General features: G+C 50.2%; 1 protein-coding gene across 6 annotated transcripts in view; it reads right to left on the minus strand.

The window, feature by feature from the left end:
• The window catches only part of LOC135543365 (guanine nucleotide exchange factor DBS-like), a 76655-nt gene that overhangs the window by 32568 nt on the left and 29613 nt on the right, over positions 1-14474 (minus strand). For all 6 annotated transcript variants that reach the window (XM_064970568.1, XM_064970567.1, XM_064970565.1 and 3 more), the window contains 2 exons: positions 6918-7001; positions 4268-4382 (listed from right to left, as the gene is read on the minus strand). In XM_064970568.1, the coding sequence (XP_064826640.1) occupies positions 4268-4382; positions 6918-7001 (199 nt within the window). The remainder of the gene's footprint in view (positions 1-4267; positions 4383-6917; positions 7002-14474) is intronic.

The following is a 14474-nucleotide window of genomic DNA, read 5'->3' on the forward strand; positions in this document are numbered from 1 at the left end:
GGAGAATCCGGCAGTGCCGGATAGGCAGGAGACTCTGGCAGCGCCGGCGTGAAGGGAGACTCCAGCAGCGCCGGCGTGAAGGGCTCCGGCAGCCGCTGGACAGGAGGGAGAGTCCGGAAGCGCTGGACAGGAGGGAGAGTCCGGAAGCGCTGGACAGGAAGGAGAGTCCGGAAGCGCTGGACAGGAGGGAGAGTCCGGAAGCGCTGGACAGGAGGGAGACTCCGGAAGCGCTGGAAAAGAGGGAGCACCTGGAGGGAGGAGACGTGGAGACAGCCTGGTGCGTGGGGCTGCCACTGGAGGCCTGGTGCGTGGAGGAGGCACCAGATGGACCGGACCGTGGAGGCGCACTGGAGGTCTCAAACACAGAGCCTGCACAACCTGTCCTGGCTGGATACTCCCCGTAGCCTGGCAAGTACAGCGGGGTGGAACAGACCGCACTGGGCTGGGCTGTGCTGGTGAACCGGGGACACCGTGCGTAGGGCTGGTGCCATGTAACCCGGGCCGAACAGAAGCACTGGAGACCAGATGCGCTGAGCCGGCTTCATTGCTCCTGGCTCGATGCCCACTCTAGCCCGGCCGATACGAGGAGCTGCAATGTAGCGCACCGGGCTATGCCTGTGCGCCTCGCGGCATAACACGGTGCCTGCCCGGTCCACCTCTCTCCACGGTAAGCACGGGGAGTTGGCTCAGGTCTCCTACCTGACTTAGCCACACTCCCTGTGTGCCACCCCCAAGAAATGTTTTGGCTTCCTTGCCAGCCGTGCTCCCTCAAAGCGCTAGCTCCCTTTACCTGCTGCCTCCGCTCTCCTGGCTAAGTCCTCATAATGCCGCCGCTCGGCTTTGGCTGCCTGCAGCTCTTCCCTGGGGTGGCGATATTCCCCAGCCTGTGCCCAGGGTCCCCTACCGTCCAAAATCTCCTCCCATGTCCAGGAGTCCAGAACCCTCTGCTCCTGGTTACCATGCTGCTTGGTCCGGTTGTGTTGGGTGGCTCTGTAACGGATCTGATGACGAGTATGAAATATCGGACCAATGCGCAGCGTGTTAAGTGTCCATGTTAATTTATTAACTGAACACACAAAACAAAATACCGAAGTGAATGGAAGAACGAAACAGTTCTGCAAGGTGACATACACTAAACAGAAAACAACCACCCACAAACAAGAGTGGGAAAACTGGGGACTGGGTATGGTTCTCAATCAGAGACAACGATTGACAGCTGCCTCTGATTGGGAACCATACCAGGCCAAACACAAGGAAGTACCAAACATAGAACAAAAACATTGAATGCCCACCACAACTCACGCCCTGACCAACCTAAAATAGAAACATACAAAAGGAACTAAGGTCAGGACGTGACAGTTGTACGTTGTACACTGAGGATATTTTTACAGAATTCTGCATGCAGTCTCAATTTGGTGTTTGTCCCATTTAGTGAATTCTTGGTTGGTGAGCGGATCCCATACCTCACAACCATAAAGGGCAATTTGTTCTAACTGATTAAAGTATTTTTTTAGACAGATCCTAATTGTTATGTCGAATTGTATGTTCCTTTTGATGGCATAGAATGCTCTTCTTGCCTTGTCTCTCAGATCGTTCACAGCTTTGTGGAAGTTATCTGTGGCGCTGATGTTTAGGCCAAGGTATGTATAGTTTTTTGTGTGCTCTAGCGCAATGGTGTCGAGATGGAATTTGTATTTGTGGTCCTGGCGACTGGACCTTTTTTGGAACACCATTATTTTGGTCTTACTGAGATTTTACTGTCAGGGCCCAAGTCTGGCTGAATCTGTGCAGAAGATCTAGGTGCTGCTGTAGGCCCTCCTTGGTTGGGGACAGAAGCACCAGATCATCAGCAAACAGTAGACATTTGACTTCATATTCTAGTAGGGTGAGGCCGGGTGCAGCAGACTGTTCTAGTGCCCTCGCCAATTTGTTGATATATATGTTGAAGAGGGTGGGCATTAAGCTGCATCCCTGTCTCACCCCACGGCTCTGTGGGAAGAAATGTGTGTGTTTTTTGCCTATTTTAACCGCACACTTGTTGTTTGTGTACATGGATTTACAATGTTGTATGTTTTTTCCCAAACACCACTTTCCATCAATTTGTATAGCAGACCCTCATGCCAAAGTGAGTTGAAGGCTTTTTTGAAATCAACAAAGCATGAGAACACTTTGCCTTTGTTATGGTTTGTTTGTTTGTCAATTAGGGTGTGCAGGGTGAATACGTGGTCTGTCGTATGATAATTTGGTAAAAATCCAATTTGACATTTGCTCAGTGCATTGTTTTCACTGAGGAAATGTACAAGTCCGCTGTTAATGATAATGCAGAGGATATTCCCAAGGTTGCTGTTGACGCATATCCCACGGTAGTTATTGGGGTCAAATTTGTCTCCACTTTTGTGGATTGGGGTGATCAGTCCTTGGTTCCAAATATTGGGGAAGATGCCAGAGCTGAGGATGATGTTAAAATAGTTTTAGTATAGCTAATTGGAATTTGTTGTCTGTATATTTGATCATTTCATTGAGGGTTGGAGAGTTTTTATTTTGTCCTGTAGTTCCTTCAAGGTAATTGGACATACACCTCGTGTACCAGGACATACACCACGTGTACCAGGACCTACACCTCGTGTACCAGGACATACACCTCGTGTACCAGGACATACACCACGTGTACCAGGACATACACCACGTGTACCAGGACATACACCTCGTGTACCAGGACATACACCTCGTGTACCAGGACATACACCTCGTGTACCAGGACATACACCTCGTGTACTAGGACATACACCTCGTGTACCAGGACATACACCACGTGTACCAGGACATACACCTCGTGTACCAGGACATACACCACGTGTACCAGGACATACACCTCGTGTACTAGGACATACACCTCGTGTACCAGGACATACACCACGTGTACCAGGACATACACCTCGTGTACCAGGACATACACCTCGTGTACCAGGACATACACCTCGTGTACCAGGACATACACCTCGTGTACCAGGACATACACCACATGTACCAGGACATACACCTCGTGTACCAGGACATACACCTCGTGTACCAGGACATACACCTCGTGTACCAGGACATACACCACGTGTACCAGGACACACACAGGACATACACCTACGTGTATACCAGGACATACACCTCGTGTACCAGGACATACACCTCGTGTACCAGGACATACACCTCATGTACCAGGACATACACCACGTGTACCAGGACATACACCTCGTGTACCAGGACATACACCTCATGTACCAGGACATACACCACGTGTACCAGGACATACACCTCGTGTACCAGGACATACACCTCGTGTACCAGGACATACACCACGTGTACCAGGACATACACCACGTGTACCAGGACATACACCTTGTGTACCAGGACATACACCTCGTGTACCAGGACATACACCACGTGTACCAGGACATACTCCTCGTGTACCAGGACATACACCACGTATACCAGGACATACACCTCATGTACTAGGACATACACCTCGTGTACCAGGACATACACCTCGTGTACCAGGACATACACCACGTGTACCAGGACATACACCAGGACATACAGGACATACACCTCGTGTACCAGGACATACACCTCGTGTACCAGGACATACACCACGTGTACCAGGACATACACCTCGTGTACCAGGACATACACCTCGTGTACCAGGACATACACCACGTGTACCAGGACATACACCACGTGTACCAGGACATACACCTCGTGTACCAGGACATACACCTCGTGTACCAGGACATACACCACGTGTACCAGGACATACACCTCATGTACCAGGACATACACCTCATGTACCAGGACATACACCTCGTGTACCAGGACATACACCACGTGTACCAGGACATACACCACGTGTACCAGGACATACACCACGTGTACCAGGACATACACCACGTATACCAGGACATACACCTCATGTACCAGGACATACACCTCGTGTACCAGGACATACACCTCATGTACTAGGACATACACCACATGTACCAGTTGCAGCAACGTTGAGGTGTAATATAGATGCCAACTATAATGGTTAAGATACAGTCCTGCATAAGACAAGTTCACTTTGTTGTAGGGAGATTCATTGTTCTGTTCAGACAAAGGAACTGTGAAAATAGTTCTACACTGACATCTGCTGGTAGCATTGTTACCACACCACTTCCTCAACTATACAAAGTAATGACAAGCTCAAGCATCAGAGTGTGCAATGCATTGTGTGTGTCACCTGGGCACACTGGTCAGGTAGGTCAGCACGTTGTGGAACTCTTCCTCCTGGAGCTCGCCAAAAGCAGGGAATTCTGGGAACACGATGATGGGACTGCCGTTCTCAGCTCGGCCCCCTGGGAAAGAAATTGGGGACGTTTGATTGATTAATTGATTCAATTTGCTCAACAAGGAAATAATTTTGCCCTCAACTAGAAAGCACATACAACCCCCCATATCCCCCTTTCAGACCTGCACAGAATAGACATAGTGACAAGCTTTGGAATCCTTTTATTTAATGTGTTTTAAAACGTTCATGTACACCATATTCATAATGTCCATTACTCTTCTGATAGATATAGCTAACATACCCCAGTGGAATGAACACACAGAGCAGCGGTTCCAGCCTCTCCTTGGGGACCCTCAGCTGTTCCATGTATTTGAACTATTCCACAGTTAGCAAACCGGATTCAACTTGTCAGCTAATCATCAAGCCCTTTGTGAAACGTCTGGGGGTCCCGATGAGAGGTTTTGAGAACCATTGACCCAGAGGAATCATGTGACGGTCTGAGTGGGGGAGGGGAAGATTAGAGGATGAGATATAGGATCTGTCTTCTCTCACAGAGCCTGGTGTTACTGCGGCTCTGCAGGCTGCAATAATAGTCTTTTCTATTTTTATTCTTCCTTTTTAACTCTGCATTGTCAGGAAAGGACTCGCGAGAAAGCGTTTCACAGTAAATCCTACACCCGTTGTATTCGGCGCCTGTGACAAATCAAATTTGACTTGATTTAGTGCTAGAGGAGGGTACAGGGAATGAGAAATTAACAGGTGTGAGTAGAGAGAAACAGACAGGCGGTCTGTGTGAATCTCTGCACCAGCCATGCCACTAGAGCAGAACCAGAGCACTGTGCCCTGATCCATCTGGCACCAGACGTGTCACTAGAGCAGAACCAGAGCACTGTGGCCTGATCCATCTGGCACCAGCCGTGCCACTAGAGCAGAACCAGAGCACTGTGCCCTGATCCATCTGGCACCAGACGTGTCACTAGAGCAGAACCAGAGGTTAATGATTACAACACAAAATGATTACAACACAAAACAAGGCCTGGGGACACAGACAACCCCCAGGGGAGAGGACATACAGAGAGAACCTGGAAGGAACAGGAACACAGCGGGAGTCTTGAATGACACAGCTAAAACAGTATCGCTGCGTCACACTCTCACCCGCTGGGCATGGAGTCATTCTAGTGGCGTACCAAGGCTGTAGCGTAGAAGTATGAATTACAACGAGACCAAGGGTCATCTTCATCAGACTTAGCTGTGTGCTCATGTGACTCCTCATCAGAGGGTGGGCAGCTGTCATGAACACACACACACACGCACACGCACACACACACGCACACACGCGCATCATCCCTGGCAGTCACGGAGTTATTAAACACACTGACAGAGAGATGTGAAGACAAACAGACTCTACACAGACTGTACGCAACCTAAGAAAGGTTCCCGGGCAAGACATGTAACAGCAACCATAAAACAGTTAGGAGCTGAACCTCGTGAAATTCAGTTAGGAGCTGAACCTCGTGAAATTCAGTTAGGAGTTGAACCTCGTGAAATTCAGTTAGGAGCTGAACCTCGTGTTAGGAGCTGAACCTCGTGAAATTCAGTTAGGAGCTGAACCTCGTGAAATTCAGTTAGGAGCTGAACCTCGTGAAATTCAGTTAGGAGCTGAACCTCGTGAAATTCAGTTAGGAGCTGAACCTCGTGAAATTCAGTTAGGAGCTGAACCTCGTGAAATTCAGTTAGGAGCTGAACCTCGTGAAATTCAGTTAGGAGCTGAACCTCGTGAAATTCAGTTAGGAACTGAACCTCGTGAAATTCAGTTAGGAACTGAACCTCGTGAAATTCAGTTAGGAACTGAACCTTGTGAAATCCATTTAGAGACACACACACACACACTCTCGCTCTCAACGGGTGGAGTGTTAAATTCAGTCACACACTCAGCAGCCAATCACAGCAGCACATAGTGCCACACACACACTTGGCTCTTCTAACTGTTGCCGGGCCAGGTTGCCAAGTGGATCGCAGTGTCGATTAATTATTCACGGGCCGTCTCCGTGCCGTTATTATCCGTGGTAACCCGATGTAGGGCCCTATCTGGGTTGGCATCGCCGTAGTAACGGAACAAACAGAGTTGGCCCAACTCTTTGGAAATATGGGTCTGGTGTGGAACGGTTTTCCTCAGTTTACCCCCAAAGGTCGGATCATTGCAAAAGTCTTAGTTTAGTTAAGTCCTTTAGTTAAGTCATACAACAGAAATCAGTTTGAACAACACTGCTGTACTCTATCTGGCAGCCAGAGTGCTATTCCTGTACTTTTATAAATAGGAAAATGCTGACAGATTATGTTGTGATGTTTAGGCCAGCTACTTCACTCAGCTACTTCACTCATATAGTGTGATATGATTGCTGCTCCATCAGTGGCTGTGTCAGCTTTGGGGATGGTTCACTGTTATTAGCTTCAGCCATATTGCTTAAGCTTTTTCCATCTGTGAAGGGAGATCTTCAAGGGCCTTGGCATAGCGTTGGGATTGGCTCACTCGGATGTTTGGGATTGAACCACTATGAGAGGTAACTATGAAGGAGGGAGCGATGGAGGGAAAAAGACTGACCTGAGAGGAAAGCAAACCGTTTCCTGAGGTCAGGATCGATGTCTGCAGCAAACAGACGATCACTCTCCTGCTGCATGATGTCATCTGGAAGATAAGAGACAAAACACATCAACTACAGTTACAGTAACATACAGTATTTACAACAAGAGATGACAGATACAGTAACATACAGTATTTACAACAATAGATGACAGTTACAGTAACATACAGTATTTACAACAAGAGATGACAGATACAGTAACACAGTATTTACAACAATGGATGACAGTTACAGTAACATACAGTATTTACATTAATAGATGACAGTTAGTAACATACAGCATTTACAATAAGGAGAGGCTGAGGAGGAGAGAAGGGTAGAGGGAGAGGAGAGAGGCCTAGGAGGGGAGAGGAGAGAGGCCGCGGAGGGGAGAGGAGAGAGGCCGAGGAGGGGAGAGGAGAGACCCACTGACCCACTTCTCAAGGAGAAGTCCCCCCAAATCCCAACTTTTCTTCAACTTTCAGTCCCAGTCTCAGTGAGGAAGAGAGGGGGGAGAGGAGAGACCCACTGACCCACTTCTCAAGGAGAAGTCCAAAACAGATTATTATAATCCACTGTGCATGGAGAGGGGAAGAAATACTAATCCCTCCTCTCAGCCTCTCCCCTCCTCCCCTCTCTCCTCCTCCCCTTAGCCTCTTCCCTCTTTCCTCCCCCCAGCCTCTCTCCTCCTCCCCTCTTTCCTCCTCCCCTCAGCCTCTCTCCTCCTCCCCTCTTTCCTCCCCCTCCCTCCTCCCCTCCCCCTCCTCCTCCCCTCTCTCCTCCTCCCCTCAGCCTCTCCCCTCCTCCCCTCTCTCCTCCTCCCCTCAGCCTCTTCCCTCCTCCCCTCCTCCTCCTCCCCTCAGCCTCTCCCCCCTCCTCCTCCTCCTCAACCCCTCCCCCCTCCCCCTCTCTCCTCCTCCCCTCCCCCCCCTCCTCCCCTCTCTCCTCCTCCCCTCAGCCTCTCCCCTCTCCCCTCCTCCCCTCCCCTCCTCCTCTCCCTCCTCCCCCCTCTCCTCCTCCCCTCAGCCTCTCCCCTCTCCCCTCCTCCCCTCTCCCTCCTCCCCCTCTCTCCTCCTCCCCTCAGCCTCTCTCCCTCCTCCCCCTCTCTCCTCCTCCCCTCAGCCTCTCCCCTCCCTCCTCCCTCTCCTCCTCCCCTCAGCCTCTCCCCTCCTCCCCTCTCACCTCCTCGCCTCAGCCTCTTCCCTCCCCTCAGCCTCTCCCCTCCTCCTCCCCTCAGCCTCTTCCCTCTTTCCTCCCCCCAGCCTCTCTCCTCCTCCCCTCAGCCTCTCCCCTCAGCCTCTCCTCTCTCCTCCTCCCCTCAGCCTCTTCCCTCTTTCCTCCCCCCAGCCTCTCTCCTCCTCCCCTCAGCCTCTTCCCTCCCCCAGCCTCTATCCTCCTCCCCTCAACCTCTCCCTCTTTCCTCCCCCCAGCCTCTTTCCTCCCCCAGCCTCTCTCCTCCTCCCCTCAGTCTCTTCCCTCTTTCCTCCCCCCAGCCTCTCTCCTCCCCCCAGCCTCTCTCCTCCCCCCTCTGCCTCTCTCCTCTCCCCTCCCCTCTCCCCTCCTCGGCCTCTCCCCTCTCTCCTCCTCCCCTCATCTCTCCTCTCTCCTCCTCCCCTCCCCTCTCCCCTCCTCGGCCTCTCCCCTCTCTCCTCCTCCCCTCATCTCTCCTCTCTCCTCCTCCCCTCATCTCTCCCCTCCTCGGCCTCTCCCTCTCTCCTCCTCCCTCATCCTCTCCCCCTCAGCCTCTCCCCTCTCTCCTCCTCCCCTCTCTCAGCCTCTCCCCTCTTTCCTCCCCCAGCCTCTCTCCTCCCCTCAGCCTCTCTCCTCTCCCCTCCTCGGCCTCTCCCCTCTTCCCCTCTCTCAGCCTCTCTCCTCCTCCCCTCAGCCTCTCCCCTCTTTCCTCCCCCCAGCCTCTCTCCTCCCCTCAGCCTCTCTCCCTCCCCTCCTCGGCCTCTCTCCTCCCCTTCTCCCCTCATCCTCTCCCCTCTCTCAGCCTCTCTCCTCCTCCCTTCAGCCTCTCCCCTCTTTCCTCCCCCCAGCCTCTCTCCTCCCCTCAGCCTCTCTCCTCTCCCCTCCTCGGCCTCTCTCCTCCCCTTCTCCCCTCAGCCTCTCCCCTCTCTCCTCCTCTCGCTTCCTCACTTAGACCGGGACTGAAAGTTGGAGGAAAGGGGAGATTTGGGGGGACTTCTCCTTGAGAAGTGGGTCAGTGGTTCCTCTGCTCCTCTCTCTGTCATGTCATTCCAGGTGTCTGTGTGACTAATACTATGCTCTATTAATGTAAATACTGTATGTTACTGTCATCTATTGTTGTAAATACTGTATGTTACTGAATCTGTCATCTATTGTTGTAAATACTGTATGTGCCTGTCTGTGTGAGTGAGTGAGTGAGTGAGTGAGTGAGTGAGTGAGTGAGTGAGTGAGTGAGTGAGTGAGTGTGAGTGAGTGAGTGAGAGAGAGAGAGTGAAAGGCTAGTGGAAAGAGAAGGGTTGTTTGGGGGGTATGGTAGTGGTCCTGTGAATTGACAATGCTGTGTGTGTGTGTGAGATGCGGTGTGTTCGCTGGCAGTAGGGGAGTGTACTGGTGAGAGGTGAGGGTGGTTGCAGGGGGGTAGTGTATTGGTGAGAGGTGAGGGTGGTTGCAGGGGGGTAGTGTACGGTGAGAGGTGAGGGTGGTTGCAGGGGGTAGTGTACGGTGAGAGGTGAGGGTGGTTGCAGGGGGTAGTGTACGGTGAGAGGTGAGGGTGGTTGCAGGGGGTAGTGTACGGTGAGAGGTGAGGGTGGTTGCAGGGGTTAGTGTACTGGTGAGAGGTGAGGGTGGTTGCAGGGGGTAGTGTACGGTGAGAGGTGAGGGTGGTTGCAGGGGGTAGTGTACGGTGAGAGGTGAGGATGGTTGCAGGGGGTAGTGTACGGTGAGAGGTGAGGGTGGTTGCAGGGGGTAGTGTACTGGTGAGAGGTGAGGGTGGTTGCAGGGGGTAGTGTACGGTGAGAGGTGAGGGTGGTTGCAGGGGGTAGTGTACGGTGAGAGGTGAGGGTGGTTGCAGGGGGTAGTGTACTGGTGAGAGGTGAGGGTGGTTGCAGGGGGCAGTGTATGGTGCTGTGGCACCATGTGTGCTGAGGGATGGGATCAGAGTACTAAACAAACACATAGTTCAATGTGTTTCTCCAGTTTTAGTATGATCTGTAACAGTCACTGAAGACATTGGCCAACATCTTCTGACATCACTGGTATTTTCAGGGTCTTTATGCCAGGGATTAAACATGCACTCTTCCCCACTACCCACCTCCCTCCCTCCATCTTTTAGTGTGTCTAGGCCCTGCCTGGGAAACGAATCCCACTGATTGTCCCAGTGAAAGCCACCGATGTTTCTCACACCAGGGCAGAGTGAACCACAAACCCACACATCTACCCACATAGGCTGAAAGAGCATCAAAGGATCACCAAGGTATGTTGAGACATTGACGGTTGCATGAACACCAACTCTCACACAAACGGTAGAGAGAGACCATTGTTTCAACAACAGTAGCATCTCCAGGATAAAGAGCTTATAAACACCCATCAGGTGTGGAAACACTCCACTGTGTAGTAACTAACTCTCTTGCCAGCAAAGCGCTGTGTGTTTACTCTGTCAGTGGGTCATTAAACCAGGCTTTTCATCTGTCTAGATATAGCCACGGTGCAGTGGCGACCTGTCATTCAAGGGGTGGTTGCAGTTTGGAGCCCCAACTGTATATCAGTTTGCAAACAATGTTAAAAAATTGTCTCTATTTTGCTTTTTAAAATTATTTCATTATTTATTTTTGTTATTTTACCCCTTTTTTCTCCCCAATTTTGTGGTATCCAATTGGTAGTTACAGTCTTGTCTCATCACTGCAACCCCCGTGCGGACTCGGGAGAGGCGAAGGTCGAGAGCCAATGCGTCCTCTGAAACACGACCCAACCAAGCTGCACTGCTTCTTGACACAATGCATATAAAACCCAGAAGCCAGCCGTACACCTGGCGACCTGGTCAGCGTGCACTGCGCCCGGCCCGCCACAGGAATCACTAGCGCACGATGAGACAAGGATTCCCCTGCCGGCCAAACCCTCCCTATCCCGGACGACGCTGGGCCATTTGTGCGCCGCCCCATCGGCCTCCCAGTCGCGGCCGGCTGCGACAGAGCCTGGGCTCGAACCCCGAGTCTCTGGAAGCACAGCACTGAGATGCAGTGCCTTAGACCACTGTGCCACCCGGGATAACCTTTTTTTGCTTTCTTGAGAAAGGCAGCTCCAAAATGCATGTGTTTCAGCCGAGCTCAGTGCTTTCTGTGGTGGTGGTGGGGCAGCCAGCGTAGGTGGTTGGTTGTTGGTAGTTGCGCCGTGATTGGCTCAGTGTTCTGTCACTCATGGGAACACTGCGTCACCACAAAATCTACAGGTAGAGCTCGAAAAGTCAAGCCCCTGGGGTGCTGCCATAGAGTTACATTAGAAGTGCCCATCCAAGAAGGCTCAAGGTCAAAAGCCACAGATAAAATGATGTCAAATCCCCTTATATCTACCGTAGTTTTGATTGGACTGATCATATCAACATCATACTTTCAAAATCTTAGCTAGCAGTCATCATCATGAATCAATGAAGTTTATTTATAAAGCCCTTTTCACATCAGTCAATGTCACAAAGTGCTATACAGAAACCCAGCCTAAAACCCCAAACAGCAAGCAATGCAGATGTAGAAGCTCGGTGGCTAGGAAAACCTCCCCAGAGTGGCCGGATCCTAGGAAGAAACCTAGAGAGGAACTAGGCTATGTGGGGTGGCCAGTCCTCTTCTGGCTGTGCTGGGTGGAGATTATAAGAGAACATGGCCAAGATGTTCAGATGTTCATAGATGACCAGAATCAAGTCGACAATCTACTGGCAAATCCTTATCATATGAAGAGATATGAAAGATAAAACGTATCGGTGCTCAACGGTCATGAAAATTACACAACAAGTTGGAAATCGCAAATTCAACAATGAGTGGTTTGGAAGGAATCAGTGGCTAACTGCAAGTGTTACAAAGCAATCACTAGCTTGCTATTCAGACGAGTGGGCATGTGGTCCAAGTCTGGGTTTAAGGGTCTCTTTTCCAAGCTTAAAAGGATAAACATTCAACACTATGGTTGAATACATTGGCCATGCTGTCAAACCAACATGACTTGTGCCGCGTTCAAAACAACTGGAAACTCGTAACTGGAAACTGGGAACTCTGAACAAGCTCCGACTGGGAAAATACGGTCATACAACTCGGGCCTCTTTCTTGAGCTCCGACCTGAAGATCACTGATGTCATGATTCAACCTGGGTTTTTTCTGAGTTCCCAGTTGTCTTGAAAGCACCATAAATCCAGAGAATGCCAGACTTTGAGGACAAAGTTTAATGACAAAATTCGCCCACGAAGGACCGCGGCGCCACCTTCCTGTTGAAGTGAGCACAGCACAACAAGGTGAGTCCAAAAATGTCTTGTATGCTGCTACATCAATGATGTAATATGCCAGGGTGTCGTGGCCATAGAGAGGCTTTTATTCTCTATTTTAGTAGGCCAGGGTGTGACGAGGGTGGGCATTCTAGTTTCTTTATTTCTATTTCTTTGTTTTTGGCCGAGGGTGGTTCCCAATCAGAGGCAGCTGTCTATCGTTGTCTCTGATTGGGAATCATACTTAGGCAGCCTTTTCGTCTTTCACTTTGTAATTTTGTTTGAGTGTTTTGATAAATAAAAATCATGAACACTTACCACGCTGCGCTTTGGTCTGGTCCTCATTCCGACGAGAACCGTAACATATGTACACATAGGTAACATATATACACTGTAGCTAAGAAAGTAATGCAAAGTGTATGTTATGTCGCAAGCTGTTAGTAGCCCATGTGCCTCACTCTAATAATTTGTTCTTTTTCCCCTCATAATTCCGCCTACTGTTCTGACTTGGTGGTGCACATGTAGCCTATAGCCTGTTTTAGATTAATGTAATCATGAATATTGTAAGAGCTTTTATGGTCTGCTTATATGTCTCCTTTATTTATCCTACGGTTCTGACTTGGTGTACCGGGAGAATACTGTAAGAACGGCCCATGTTCTGAATTCTGTCGGTGTACCTTTCAAAAGTGCTGAACAAATAGTTATATTCACTATGTCTGTCCTAGCTCGGTCATTAATGTATTAATAGAAATTGTCTCTTATCCTTTCGTCGGCCCATTTGTACATCTCAATTGTCAACAGAAACCACATTTGTTTAAGCAAGTCAGCCATATCAGCTTTGTGTTTTGAAAGGCCAGTAAATGAGGCTGAATGAACTGTTTTGCTGCCAGACAAGGCTTTGCTGATAACCAGGTGTAGCAGTGGTAAGGTGTTGGGACAGCTTTATGGAGGCCCTAACAGTTTGTGTGCACCGTTTGCCACCGTTATAATGCAATTAATGTATTGTTTAGTATTGTGTAGTGTGGCTTTGTTGGCATGCATACGTTTTTTCTTGAGTTTGCCCCACCAAGATTTACATGCTAAAATCGCCACTGCCAAGGTGAGCTTAAAACAAAAACTTTATTACTCTCTATTCTTAACTAATTTTAATAAAAACTATTTGCAGTGATGATAAATTGCTTCGAACTAATGCTTATGCACCTGTTTAGGTTTGATACCATGCGCTGCCAAATCAACCATCATCAATATAAACCAGAAAACCCTGTGGTCACCTTTCAGGAGGGACTGACTTCAGGTCTCAGGGAAGGTCGATGCCAACCTGTCAGGCTTAGCTACCTCCAACCAGCTGGAGCCGGTAAGACTAGCATCCATACAGTGAGTGGGTCCATAGGGATCTAGGTTGAGAAACTCTAATGCAGTCTATTCCAGAACCATAGACATGCATGTTGGCAGTCACTGTCAGCATTCAGTCTGATGTTGGTGTAATGCATCAGGACAGGTGGACAGGCAGCCCTGGGCGGTAGTTACCAGCTCAGTCTAACAGCCCTGGGCGGTAGGTAACAGCTCAGTCTAACAGCCCTGGGCGGTAGGTAACAGCTCAGTCTAACAGCCCTGGGCGGTAGTTACCAGCTCAGTCTTACAGCCCTGGGCGGTAGGTAACAGCTCAGTCTAACATCCCTGGGCGGTAGGTAACAGCTCAGTCTAACAGCCCTGGGCGGTAGGTAACAGCTCAGTCTTACTACAGCCCTGGGCGGTAGGTAACAGCTCAGTCTAACAGCCCTGGGTGGTAGGTAACAGCTCAGTCTAACAGCCCTGGGCGGTAGGTAACAGCTCAGTCTAACAGCCCTGGGTGGTAGGTAACAGCTCAGTCTAACAGCCCTGGGTGGTAGGTAACAGCTCAGTCTTACTACAGCCCTGGGTGGTAGGTAACAGCTCAGTCTTACTACAGCCCTGGGTGGTAGGTAACAGCTCAGTCTTACTACAGCCCTGGGTGGTAGGTAACAACTCAGTCTTACTACAGCCCTGGGTGGTAGGTAACAGCTCAGTCTTACTACAGCCCTGGGTGGTAGGTAACAGCTCAGTCTTACTACAGCCCTGGGTGGTAGGTAAC

This window comes from Oncorhynchus masou, chromosome 7 (genome assembly GCF_036934945.1).
Source record: "Oncorhynchus masou masou isolate Uvic2021 chromosome 7, UVic_Omas_1.1, whole genome shotgun sequence".
Lineage (NCBI taxonomy): Eukaryota > Metazoa > Chordata > Actinopteri > Salmoniformes > Salmonidae > Oncorhynchus > Oncorhynchus masou.